Source organism: Henckelia pumila, chromosome 2, assembly GCF_033568475.1.
Source record: "Henckelia pumila isolate YLH828 chromosome 2, ASM3356847v2, whole genome shotgun sequence".
NCBI lineage: Eukaryota > Viridiplantae > Streptophyta > Magnoliopsida > Lamiales > Gesneriaceae > Henckelia > Henckelia pumila.
In genome coordinates this window covers 153,426,818-153,439,046 of record NC_133121.1, presented here as the reverse complement: position 1 = coordinate 153,439,046, position 12,229 = coordinate 153,426,818, and the positions used below count along the sequence as shown (strand labels likewise).

The 12,229-nt window shown below is 37.6% G+C and overlaps 1 protein-coding gene across 1 annotated transcript; it reads right to left on the bottom strand.

Moving 5' to 3' along the window:
- Positions 1–1,360: 1,360 nt before the first annotated feature.
- Positions 1,361–2,662, bottom strand: LOC140878729 (uncharacterized). The gene is made up of 2 exons (XM_073282343.1): positions 2,348–2,662; positions 1,361–2,290 (listed from the first exon to the last, which is right to left on the bottom strand). The coding sequence occupies exons 1-2, from the start codon at positions 2,660–2,662 to the stop codon at positions 1,361–1,363; spliced, it is 1,245 nt and encodes a 414-aa protein (XP_073138444.1).
- Positions 2,663–12,229: the final 9,567 nt, after the last annotated feature.

Genomic DNA, 12,229 nt, shown 5'->3' with positions numbered 1-12,229 from the left:
TTGTTGAACTCGGGAATTCCAGAATTCTAACCGATATAATTTGAGCAAGGTTTGTTGCCATTCTTACTTTGAAGATTGATATGTGTATGAGCAGATTTTTAACAATAACTTGTGTGGCTGTAGTGATCAGAGTTGAGAACCTTGGAACCAAGACTAAAGGTATGAGCCGTTATCAATCAAGACGGGATAGAACACTCGTGATAGATAAAATCCTCGAGTTTCCTTAAACTACATACTTGCATGTTTGTTTGTTCTTGTTTAATGTACTTGAATGTGCTTACTTGTTTTATGACAGTGCTTGATTAGTATGACTTATGTTCGCTGGTTATGGCTTGATGCATCTTGATTATGTATGCATTCATCTTGAGCCTTGAACCATTAAGCATAGAAGGCGGAACGACCTAGATTGCAATGGACTTTTAGGGAGCTATCATTGAGTGGCATGAGATGTAGATCTACTCCTAGAGCTGGATTATATACTCACTATAGTTGCGCCAAAGTCTGAGGATTGAGATGCTCTACACCATCCCGAGTGGGAGAGTCGATGACTATGTTGCGAGGTCTTTTTCTCCTGGATCTCAAGAACCAAGATTCCTTTTGAAATCAAATTTGATAGCCCTTTTATTCAACATGAATTTCATTTATGTTTTGGCCATATAAGAGCATCTATGGTATTAGGATCATAAGTTGATATGTTTATTTTTTGTTGCATGTATATGTCGCTTATATTGAGTTTTATACTCACCGGTTTTCCGGTTGTTGCTTTGTTTGTATGTGTGCATTGCAACAGGTGTTTCAGGGTCGATGCGTTAGGACCTTGAGGGCTATGGATGGAGAGTAGAAGTGGAATTCCGGGTTATTGTTTAGCTAGTTATGTCGAATTTTCTTTGAAGAGTCAAATATTCGTATTTTGAGAAATGATGTATTTTAATCTCATTTTTATGGTTTTAGACTCATTTTGGATATTATGTTGTAATCATGTATCAAGATTTTAAGCTTCAGAGGTTTTGAGATTTTTGACAGAAGGTTGAAAACTTGTACAAGAGCAGCTGCGTCCATTTTAGCGCCTCTGCGCTAAAAGTTTCTGCCTCCGCGCAGAAGCACTTAACTAGAGGTGCTAAAAGGCAGAAACATAGTTTCTGGCTGCCTTAGCGTGGAAGAGCTCGGGAGGAGGCGCATCTGCGCCTCCCCGCCTTGAAGGCTGCGCAGAAGAGCAGCGCTTCTGCGCTACCTTTATAAATAAAAAATAAAAATAAATAAATTTGTCCCGGATTCGGTTGTGCGTTGTCATTTCATGTGTTGCACCAGGGGTCCCACAAGGTAATCCCACAATCTCATCTGGAAACACATCCAGAAACTCTCAGACAACTGGTATATCCTGAATATCGGGTCCCTCAGAGGATGTGTCAATGGCATAAATAAAGTAGCCTTCCCCGCCAGACTTTAGAGCACGAAAGGCTCTCAAAGCACATACAATTAGCATCAGGGGTCGCGCTTCCTCACCATAGAAGTACCACACATCACCATCTTCCGGACGAAACTGGACAAACCTTTGGTAGCAATCCACTATAGCTCGATATGAAGTCAAGAGATCAATCCTGATGATGCACTCAAAATCATCCATTACTAACACCATCAGATTAGCGCACAACTGGTGACCCTCGAACTCAAGAGTACAACCTACCACTCGACGCTTAGCTAAAACTTCCTGACCCATCGGAGTTGATACGACTAAGAGAAGGTTTAAGGAAATGTAAGGCAACCTAAAATTCTTGATAAATCGTGCAGAGATAAATGAATGTGATTCATCGGTGTCAATCAAAACGTAAGCAGATATACAAAATAATAAAAAGGTACCTGAAATCATGCGCTCAATATCTTCATGGGCATGATCCTGGTTGAGTGCAAAGACTTGACCCTGAACATGTGGGCGCAAGTTGGATGGACCAAGAGATGAAGCCTGAGGGCACTGTTGAATGAGGGCACTGTTGAACGATGGCCTGAGAACCACAACCCGATCCACCACGGTTAGGACAATCCTTCTTCGTATGGCCCATATCTCTGCATACAAACAAGCCCCAGAAACATGGTGACACTCATCAAACGGGTGCTTCCTCCCACAGTGCTCACAACGCCCTTTCTTCTTCTTCTTACCAAAATGAAAAACACCACTAGACCCAAAAGAAGAAGACGTGGATCCCTGATTCTTGAACAACTGAGCACGCGGACCCAAGGAACTAGTAGGTCGAGAAGACTGCAAAAACTTTGCACGACTCACACTGATCTCTTCCTGTCAAAAACAGTTCACTAAACCCTCATAAGAAGTGGGGTCATCACAGACACTGACCCGATCGAAGATCTCGTGGTTCAGACCCTGCAAGAAGTGGTCATACTTAGCCTCAGAACTGAAGCCAATGTATGGGAAAAATGGTAGAAGATCGATGAACTTCTGCTGATATTCATAAATGGTCATGGACCCTTGCTTCAGATTAAGAAACTTGATCGCCTTCACCTGGTGGAGGGCTGGGGAAAAGTGCAACTGCGTAAATAGTCTACGAAAATCGGTCCACAAAACATGACCCTGCTCCTGGAGCAACTGCGCGGACGCGGATCTCCACCACTTGCGAGCATGACCTTCCAAGATAAAAGTATCCGCCTCCATCTTCTACTCCTTTGAGCAGTCAAAAGCACGGAAACAACTCTCCATTCGCTCCAGCCAATCCTTAACTGCCTCCGGAGTCTCGCCTCCCTCAAAAGGCTTAGGCCCCATCTGAAGGAACCTGTGCATCTCAAAACGACATATATCCTCGTGGTGATGGCGGTGTGCACGGGGACATATCTAAGCATCATAATCTCCCCAGCGCCCTACACTACAGTGGCTCTCTTCATCTCTAGCGGCCATTTGAAAGGATTAGTGCATATAAAAACACAAAAATCCAAACCTAATGTCCCATAAATCCGATGCATGTTCTGATATCATAAATGTAGTGACCCTACCCAGATCACCTACTAAAAGCTTTTTTAAGAATCCAATTATCTTAAGCAAATCTATAAATAGAAATAACAACGAAAACTAAACCAGGTTTACAAACCAAACCAGTGGAATACAACTAGTGACAAAAAACAAAAGGTAATAAAACTGTTATACAACCAAATCAAAGGTACTGTATCAAATCCCCTGAACTAAAGAAACTCACGGAAACTACTGCTCCAGCTCTCAACCCTGCCTCGACCCATCGAATAGGGTGTCGAAGAACAAAACACTGGAGGTGAGCGACTACACTCAATAAGATAGACACCAGTATACAAACCTAGTATGATGCATGCAACTGACTGGGTACTGGTTATCATAAGTCTTTCTCAAACTAGATGCCAATGAGTATGGGCCAACTCCACTGGTTACATCCACACACTCGTCCAGATCACCATAACGTCAATCTCCATCAATACGGCGTCTCCCGATGTCAGATGATAAGTGTATTTTATACACTTAATTAATTATGATTTTAATTGTTAATTGTTGGTTTCGAGCAGATTTATGTGTGGGTTTTGTTGTTTTTTTGTTCGTAGGAAATTATGGAGATTTGGTGGAAGAAAATAAGAAATAAGAAAATTGTGTGAGAAAAGAGAAAATAAAAGAAAGGAAAAAGTAAAGAAGAAAAGAAAGGAACAGACAAGAACAGTAAAGAAATCGAAATGAGCTTTGTTAATGGGCTACTTGTTGGCTCTTAACTTAGCGCTAAAGTGAGGAATTGAAGAGCTAACGCGCAAGTGAAGTGAAGCGAGAGAATTGAAAGTAGTAGCCTATGCGCGCCCGCGCGTGAGGGATGAGCGCCCGCCCGTCGAAGAGATTTCAGCGTTTTATTATTTCGGGCAATAATTTTCTTGGGCTTTTGAGTGGGATTTTCTATGACGCTATAAAAGGAATTTTTTTTATCAGACAAGGAGAGCCGCCACACACATAAACGCATATCAGAGAAATACTTTGGGAATTGATCGTGTGATTTCTGAAGAATCTGGAGTTTATCTGAAGAACAAAGACGGAGATCGATAGACCGAACACGGCGTCGACGACGGATTTGATTTCATACTTTATTTAATTTTGAATATGTTTGAATTTATGAATTATTTTTTTATTCACAATTTTATTATGAACTAATTTTTTATAGTCTAGAGGTCAGATGGAACCTGGTGTAGACACTTTTATGAATTTTTGATTTTAATGAATTGAATTTCTTCTAGATTAATTGTTTTTTCTAGAATTGATTGTCTTTTCAATTATCTGATCAATAATTGATTTGTTATATTTATTTGAAATCTGGCACTCGGGAGAGGAGATTTTGAATAGGACGAATAGAAAATACACTGTTAATTATTTATATAGCTCGGGAGAGTGTATAATTTTAACAGAGCTTTTAAAAAGAACATTGTTTTGTAATAGATCACTGCGATAAATTCTTAATAGGGATATTGGAATTGAATTGTAGTTGATAAAAATTATTTGTTGCTAGGGAGAGAGAAATAATAAACTTAAGTGTTTTTAGCTATTAATTGACTGGAATTCATGAAGATTAATTAATTAGGATTGATTGTTGTTAAAACCAGGTGAAATCTGAATCTCTAGATTTGATAAGCACGCACACAACTTTTAGGATTGATTGTTGTTGAAACCAGGTGAAATCTGAATCTCTAGACCATTATTCTCTGATTGATTTTTATCTAAAAGTTGTGTGCGTGCTTATCAAAACTTCATTGCTATTTTATTTTTCTGCAAAATTCTGAAAATTTGATTTTCTAGATAAAGTTTGGACTATTTTAATTACAAGCACCTAGTATTTTCATTTTACTCCATGTGGGATCGATATCTGATTTTATCACTATATTAAAACTTGACACTCGTACGCTTGCGAGCATTTTTCACAACACGTTTTTGGCGCCGTTGCCGGGGAGTAAATTTTGATTATTTTTTAGTCTTGTTACCAATTAGTCTAGATTTTAATTTAGAGTTTTTTTTATTTTATTTTTAAGTTACTAATTAATTTCTTCTTATTTTTTAATTGCAGTCTATGCGACTATCTCAAAGTGCGAATTCTCTACTTTTTGATCCGGAGATCGAACGAACTGCACGTGCTTTAAAAAGAGCTAGAAGAGAAGAAATTGAAAACATGGCTGAAGAAGAAGCACAACAAGCTCCTCTGGTGCCAATCAGAGATCACTTCAGGCCGACGATCCAGACTCACTATTCTGGAATCGCTCGAGGAACTATCAACGCCAACAACTTTGAGCTAAAGCCTGCGTTGATCAACATGGTTCAACAGAACCAATTTAATGGGAGCGCCACTGCTGATCCTCACCTACACCTACGCACTTTCTTAGAAATAACCGATACAGTAAAAATTAATGGTGTTTCTGAGGATATTATTCATTTACGCTTGTTTCCATTTTCTCTTAGGGATCAAGCAAGGAGTTGGTTGCACTCACTGCCGCTTGGAAGCATCACTACTTGGGAGGGGATGGAAAAAAAATTTCTTGCTAAATATTTTCCACCTGCCAAGTCCACCCAGTTGAAGATAGAGATCAGCACTTTCAGGCAGATGGACACTGAACAACTATACGAGGCGCGGGAAAGGTACAAAGAATTACTTAGATGTTGTCCTAACCACAATTTTGCAGATTGGGAACAGATTGAGTGTTTTTACAACGGACTGAATGCGCCTACAAGGATGAACGTGGATTCTGCTTCTGGAGGAACTATTTTTGCAAAGGACCCCATACAGGCCTACGATATGCTAGAACAGATGACGGTTAATAGTTTTCAATGATCATCTGAGCGTATGGGAGTCAAGAAGCCAGCTGGAGTGTATGCAGTGGATCCTCTCACATCCAACACTGCTCAATTATCTGCACTGACTACACAGGTAGCTTCTTTGAATAAGATTAATGTTGCAGATTCAACTGGAGTTGAAGGATCACATACCCCAGAAGAAGTGAATTATATAAATCCTACTGGCTACCGAGGGTATGGAGCTTATAGAGGTAATCCTGTTCCCAATACTTTTCACCCTAGTTTGCGGAATAATGAAAATTTTTCTCATGCTAACAATACTACTAAGGGTGATGGTAAGTTGTCTTTGGAGGATGTGGTTAGTACCTTTGTGCAGGAATCAGGTAAGAGGATGACGAGAACTGAGTCTCGCCTTGATAGCTTGGAGACGCACATGGTGAATTTAACGGAAGAGTGCAGTGCGGTGCTAAAAAACAAGATGCCACAGAAACTTAAGGATCCAGGGAGTTTTGCTATTCCTTGCACTATTGGTTCATCTTATTTTAATAATGCACTTTGCGATCTAGGAGCTAGCATTAATTTAATGCATTTGTCTGTTTTCAGGAGCTTAGGACTTGGTGAGGTGAAGCCCACAATGATCGCATTGCAGTTGGCTGATAGATCGATTACATATCCGCTTGGAATTATTGAAGATGTTCTGATAAAAATAGATAAATTTATTTTTCCTGCGGATTTTGTTGTGCTAGATATGGTGGAGGATACAAATATGCCACTGATATTGGGGAGACCATTCCTGGCCACTGCGGATACCAAGATCGAAGTCAAGAAGGGTGAATTATCTATGGGTGTGGAAGGCGAGAGAGTGATTTTCAACTTATTCACGAAAGCACCTAATCCACCCATAGAAGAACTGTGCTTAATTGAACCGGTTGTGAAGTTGGAGAGCTGTCCAAGAGCTGATTTTGAGGTTGAATCAAAGAGTAAAGCGCCAAATTTATCAACGAAGAAGACCACGAAAAATAAAGCAAAATTTAAAAGGCGGTTCGTGAAATTTATTTGGCGAGTAAAAGAGAAAGGGAAGATCTAACACCGGTGAAAGTTGGGCTCGCGACTTAAAACCAAGCGCTACTTGGGAGGCAACCCAAGCATTTTCTTTTATTTTATTTTATTTGCTTTTATTTTCAGTTTATTTAATTTTTTGTTATTTATTTTTTTTAAGTATTTTTTTTTAAATTTGTGAGCTTAATTTTGGTTAATTTTCAAAAATTTTCAGGCTCCAGAAATCTCAATTCGAGGAGAGGGCGCGCCCGCCCCATTAATCGAGCGCCCGCGCGATACCCTGTACGAAATTGTAGTTGTTTTGCGAATTAGAGGCGCGCCCGCGCCACTCCATTCAAGCCCCCGCGCTTCCTCTTCGCTTCACTGATGCACGAACAGCGCTCCAACACGTGCAATCGCGCTACTAAACAGCGCTAATCAAAGCGCTATCGCGCATCACTACCTTGCGCCAACACAATCACCAACCGCGCAGACCATCAGCGCTTAATCAAGCGCAATCGCACTACCAGCTCTACCATCTGCGCTTTAACCTATGCTAACGCGCGTCCCACCCTCCCCATCTACTCAATTGCGCCTTCTCCATGCGCCAACAAACCTCATCAGCGCTCCCCATAGTGCAAACGCGCATCTACACCAGCAATTCAAGCGCTAACAATCAGCTGCAAGCGCGATAGCGCTCCTGGACGACACCTACTCTTGCGCTAATAAGCTTTTCAAGGGCGACAACCTCTTGTGCAGATGCGATCCTGAATACCAGCGCAAACAAACAATATCCAAGAAATCTCATCGCTACTGTACGGCATACCATCCATGCGAGCAAGATCTCAGAGCGCGAAAGCTACTTAACCGCCCAACATCATACTTGTTAGCTGCCCCCCATACCATGCACTATCGAGTTTTTGCAAGTGTGCAATTGCGCAACAAGATTCCTGACCAGCGCTTGAATCAAGCTTACTCGTGCTTATTAAATGATGCATCCAATTCGAGATAATGAGCTTCTAGCTTGCTTCACTTTTGTGTCTTACCCGTGTGCATGTTTTCTTTTAGGATTAAAATGAGTGTGGTTGTTGCTTATCCACCTCCTTCCTAATGGTATCGCGGCTGCAAATTATTTTAATGGAGATTTTGGTTATGCCGAGTACTGATGCTCGGTGTGGAAGGTAGAGTCCCTTGTTCTTTTTATTTGTTTTTAATCATTAGGGACAATGATTACATTAAGTTTGGGAGGTGAATCAGTGTCTGATATTGTTGTTGGTTGCTGATTGTTTCCTTGAATTTCATTGGGTGCTACATAGATAAAATTTTTGTTCGAGTTGAGTTAAGTTGAGTTTAAATGAAGTCGAGAAATAATTGGATGCATGGCTGATGAAAAATATTTTGTGCTATAACTGAAATCCATTATTGTCTACCTATCTGACAAATATTTTTGAGAAAAAAATGGAACCAATTGAATGAACAATTTCTTATATACTCTGTGATTAATATTTGAATCTGAATTTTTGAGACATACAGACATTGAGATGATTGAGGCGTTCTTTGAAATTTTGGGCCTGAATTTTATTGAATAAAGTTATCTTTAGTTGCCCATTTGAGCCTACACGTATATTAGTACATTGAGGTACGGAAAAAATTCTGAAATTTGTTGAAAAATCATCGTTTACTGCTCATGATTGTTTTTTCTGCACTGATTGATTTTTGTATGATTTAATTGTGGATTGAGACTTGTCTAGAACTAGTTCGGACACTCTTCGAGGCGAAATACGGGCAAAACTGAGATTAGGAATGATTTAGGCGATTTTTCTGAATTCGTTTGAGCCTTTCAAGCTACATTTTTTTTTACATTTTATCCCTAGTACCTTGTTTGAGTTTATTGAAAATCGAATGGCATGCATGTAAACGTGTGACTAAGCCCCCATTCGTCATTATTTCAAGGTCCTACATTGACTACCTGAATAGCCTATACATTATTTCCTACCTTTAAGGGAGTAATTTGAATGTTAAATTGTTATATGCTTCTAGTGTTATTTGTGAAAAACGGAATGGTGTGGTGAAAGAATTGAATAGAGAAAATTAAAAAGGTAGTAGTGAAAAAAAAATGGTTGAAAAAAAAAAATTGTGAGAAGTTAAAAAATCACTGGAGTGAAAATAAGTGTGAAATTGTGAATGAAAAGGAGTTGAAATTAGAATTAATCATAAGTATAAATTACTACTTATTTTGAATTCTTATCCTTTGTTTGTAGCCGCGAGCCAGACCTTACACTATAAGCTGATTAAGTCCTATTGACCGAGTCTTAGTTGTCCAATATACTAGTGGAGAAGAGTTGCGAGAATTTAGTCTATGGACTGTTGATTGATACTTTTAATGATTATGAATTTTGATCGAAACACACACACTATTATTCTTTGCATTTACCTATTTGTGAGTGTTTTTGATAGATATATTTTATTTGATCCTATGCTACATTGAAAAGTCCTCGTGATCTATGAATGTGTGAATTGAACTTGGATAAGGGTGTTTTGAAACATGAGTTGCAGAGATTGTGAGTTTATGCGGTTATTTTGTTCTGGCTGAAATTTTCAAGTGTTAGTAGGTTGGATGAGATTGAATTTGAATTTTTTTGAAATTGTTTCTGAGGTCGTTGCTCCATAATATTTCTTGACTATTTTTGTTGATTTGAGTCTTTGAGAGTTATTGTTTTGAATAGTTTTGCTCGGGACTAGCAAAAGTATAAGTTTGGGGGTATTTGTTAAGTGTATTTTATACACTTAATTAATTATGATTTTAATTGTTAATTGTTGGTTTCAAGCAGATTTATGTGTAGGTTTTGTTGTTTTTGTGTTCGTAGGAAATTATGAAGATTTGGTGGAAGAAAATAAGAAATAAGAAAATTGTGTGAGAAAAGAGAAAATAAAAGAAAGGAAAAGTAAAGAAGAAAAGAAAAGAACAGACAAGAACAGTAAAGAAATCGAAATGGGCTTTGTTAATGGGCTTCTTGTTGGTGCTTAACTTAGCGCTAAAGTGAGGAATTGAAGAGCTAACGAACAAGTGAAGTGAAGCGAGAGAATTGAAAGTAGTAGCCTATGCGCGCCCGCGCGTGAGGGATGAGCGCCCGTCCGTCGAAGAGATTTCAGCGTTTTATTATTTCGGGCAATAATTTTCTTGGGCTTTTGAGTGGGCTTTTCTATGACGCTATAAAAAGAAATTTTTTTTATCAGACAAGGAGAGCCGCCACACACATAAACGCATATCAGAGAAATACTTTGGGAATTGATCGTGTGATTTCTGAAGAATCTGGAGCTTATCTGAAGAACAAAGACGGAGATCGATAGACCGGACACGGCGTCGACGAAGGATTTGATTTCATACTTTATTTAATTCTGAATATGTTTGAATTTATGAATTATTGTTTTATTTAGAATTTTATTATGAACTAATTTTTTATAGTCTAGAGGTTAGATGGAACCTGGTGTAGACACTTTCATGAATTTTTGATTTTATTGAATTGAATTTTTTCTAGATTAATTGTTTTTTCTAGAATTAATTGTCTTTTCAATTATCTGATCAATAATTGATTTGTTATATTTATTTGAAATCTGACACTCGGGAGAGGAGATTTTGAATAGGACCAATAGGAAATACACTGTTAATTATTTATATAGCTCGGGAGAGTGTATAATTTTAACATAGCTTTTAAAAAAAACATTGTTTTGTGATAGATCACTGCGATAAATTCTTAATAGGGATATTGAAATTGAATTGTAGTTGATAAAAATTATTTGTTGCTCGGGAGAGGGAAATAATAAACTTAAGTGTTCTTGGCTATTAATTGACTGGAATTCATGAAGATTAATTAATTAGGATTGATTGTTGTTGAAACCAGGTGAAATCTGAATCTCTAGACCATTATTCTCTGATTGATTTTTATCTAAAAGTTGTGTGCGTGCTTATCAAAACTTCATTGCTATTTTATTTTCCTGCAAAATTCTGAAAGTTTGATTTTCTAGATAAAGTTTGGACTATTTTAATTATAAGCACTGAATATTTTCATTTTACTCCCTGTGGGATCGATATCTGATTTTATCACTATATTAAAACTTGACACTCTCGTACGCTTGCGAGCATTTTTCACAACATCAGACAATATAATCAAGAAATATAGGGCTGAGCGACCCTACTACAAAGGCTATCTCGAAGAAGACTTGTCTCAACATGAATATGCACATGCAATATAATATATCAAAGAAGTAAAACATGTATCATGACACATAAAATGCAACATATAAGAATGCATACTCGCTGTCTATCTCAGTCAGTACTTACGTACCTCACTAAGGCAGTCCTAGTAGCATAAGTCTATGGTCCAAGCTTACAAGAAGATATTTACCAAATCACTAATATTGATCTAAAAGTTTTAACTAAACTAATAGATACTCCCTAATACTAGTAGAGATCTCGGACTATATGTAACACCCGGAATTTTTAATATATAAATTCGCCTGCATAATTTGGAGAATTTAATTATTTAAATTTAGAAATTTGGGTTAAATGATTTTATGTGATTTTATGTGAATTATGTGCATGATTTAAAGTTTATTTTAGCATTTAACTCGCAATTATAGAATTTGTAGATTTTTAGTAAATCATTTATGTGATCGCGTAGACGGGACCGTGGACGGACGAGCTATTGGTTTTTCATCCAAATTATTTTAAGGGATTTTAGTAGCCATAAAATATAATTTCAAGATTTTAATTCCCCAAAATTTATGATATTTTATTTATATATTTTAGAAAACTCATTTTTAGCAAAAATAAGTCATTTTAATGACTTTTATCAACTTTTAAAAAATCCCAAAAATTATATTTCGGGATTTTATGATTATAAAGTATTTTAGCATGTATTTTAAAAGTTTAAAATTTATTTGTTTATGATATATTATATATATTAATTAGTTAATAATTATTTTATTAATAATTATCCTAAACCCCACCTTAACCTACCCAAGACCCCCGTCTCCCTCCATCAGCCGACACCCCATCTTCCCCAACTCATTCTTCATATTCTTCATCGGTTATCAACAGAAAACTCAGCCCCTTAGCCGAAACTTCAAGATTTTTAGCTATTTTTCATAGATCCGTCGTCCCGGAGTCCGTACACGCGTTATAGCTTCAAATAAAAATCAAAGGCATGTTGAATTCTCTTCTTTAACACCATATAAGCTACATAAATTTTATGCATCAGAAACTTTTGATCTAGCATGTTACATCACAAACTTTTATGAAGTTCATGCATATATGCCTACGATGCTCACGGTTTGCATGTTTCTTTGCATGAATCTCACGTTTTCTGACATGGTGAGGACCTAGGCTGCTGTCTCAACGTTAAA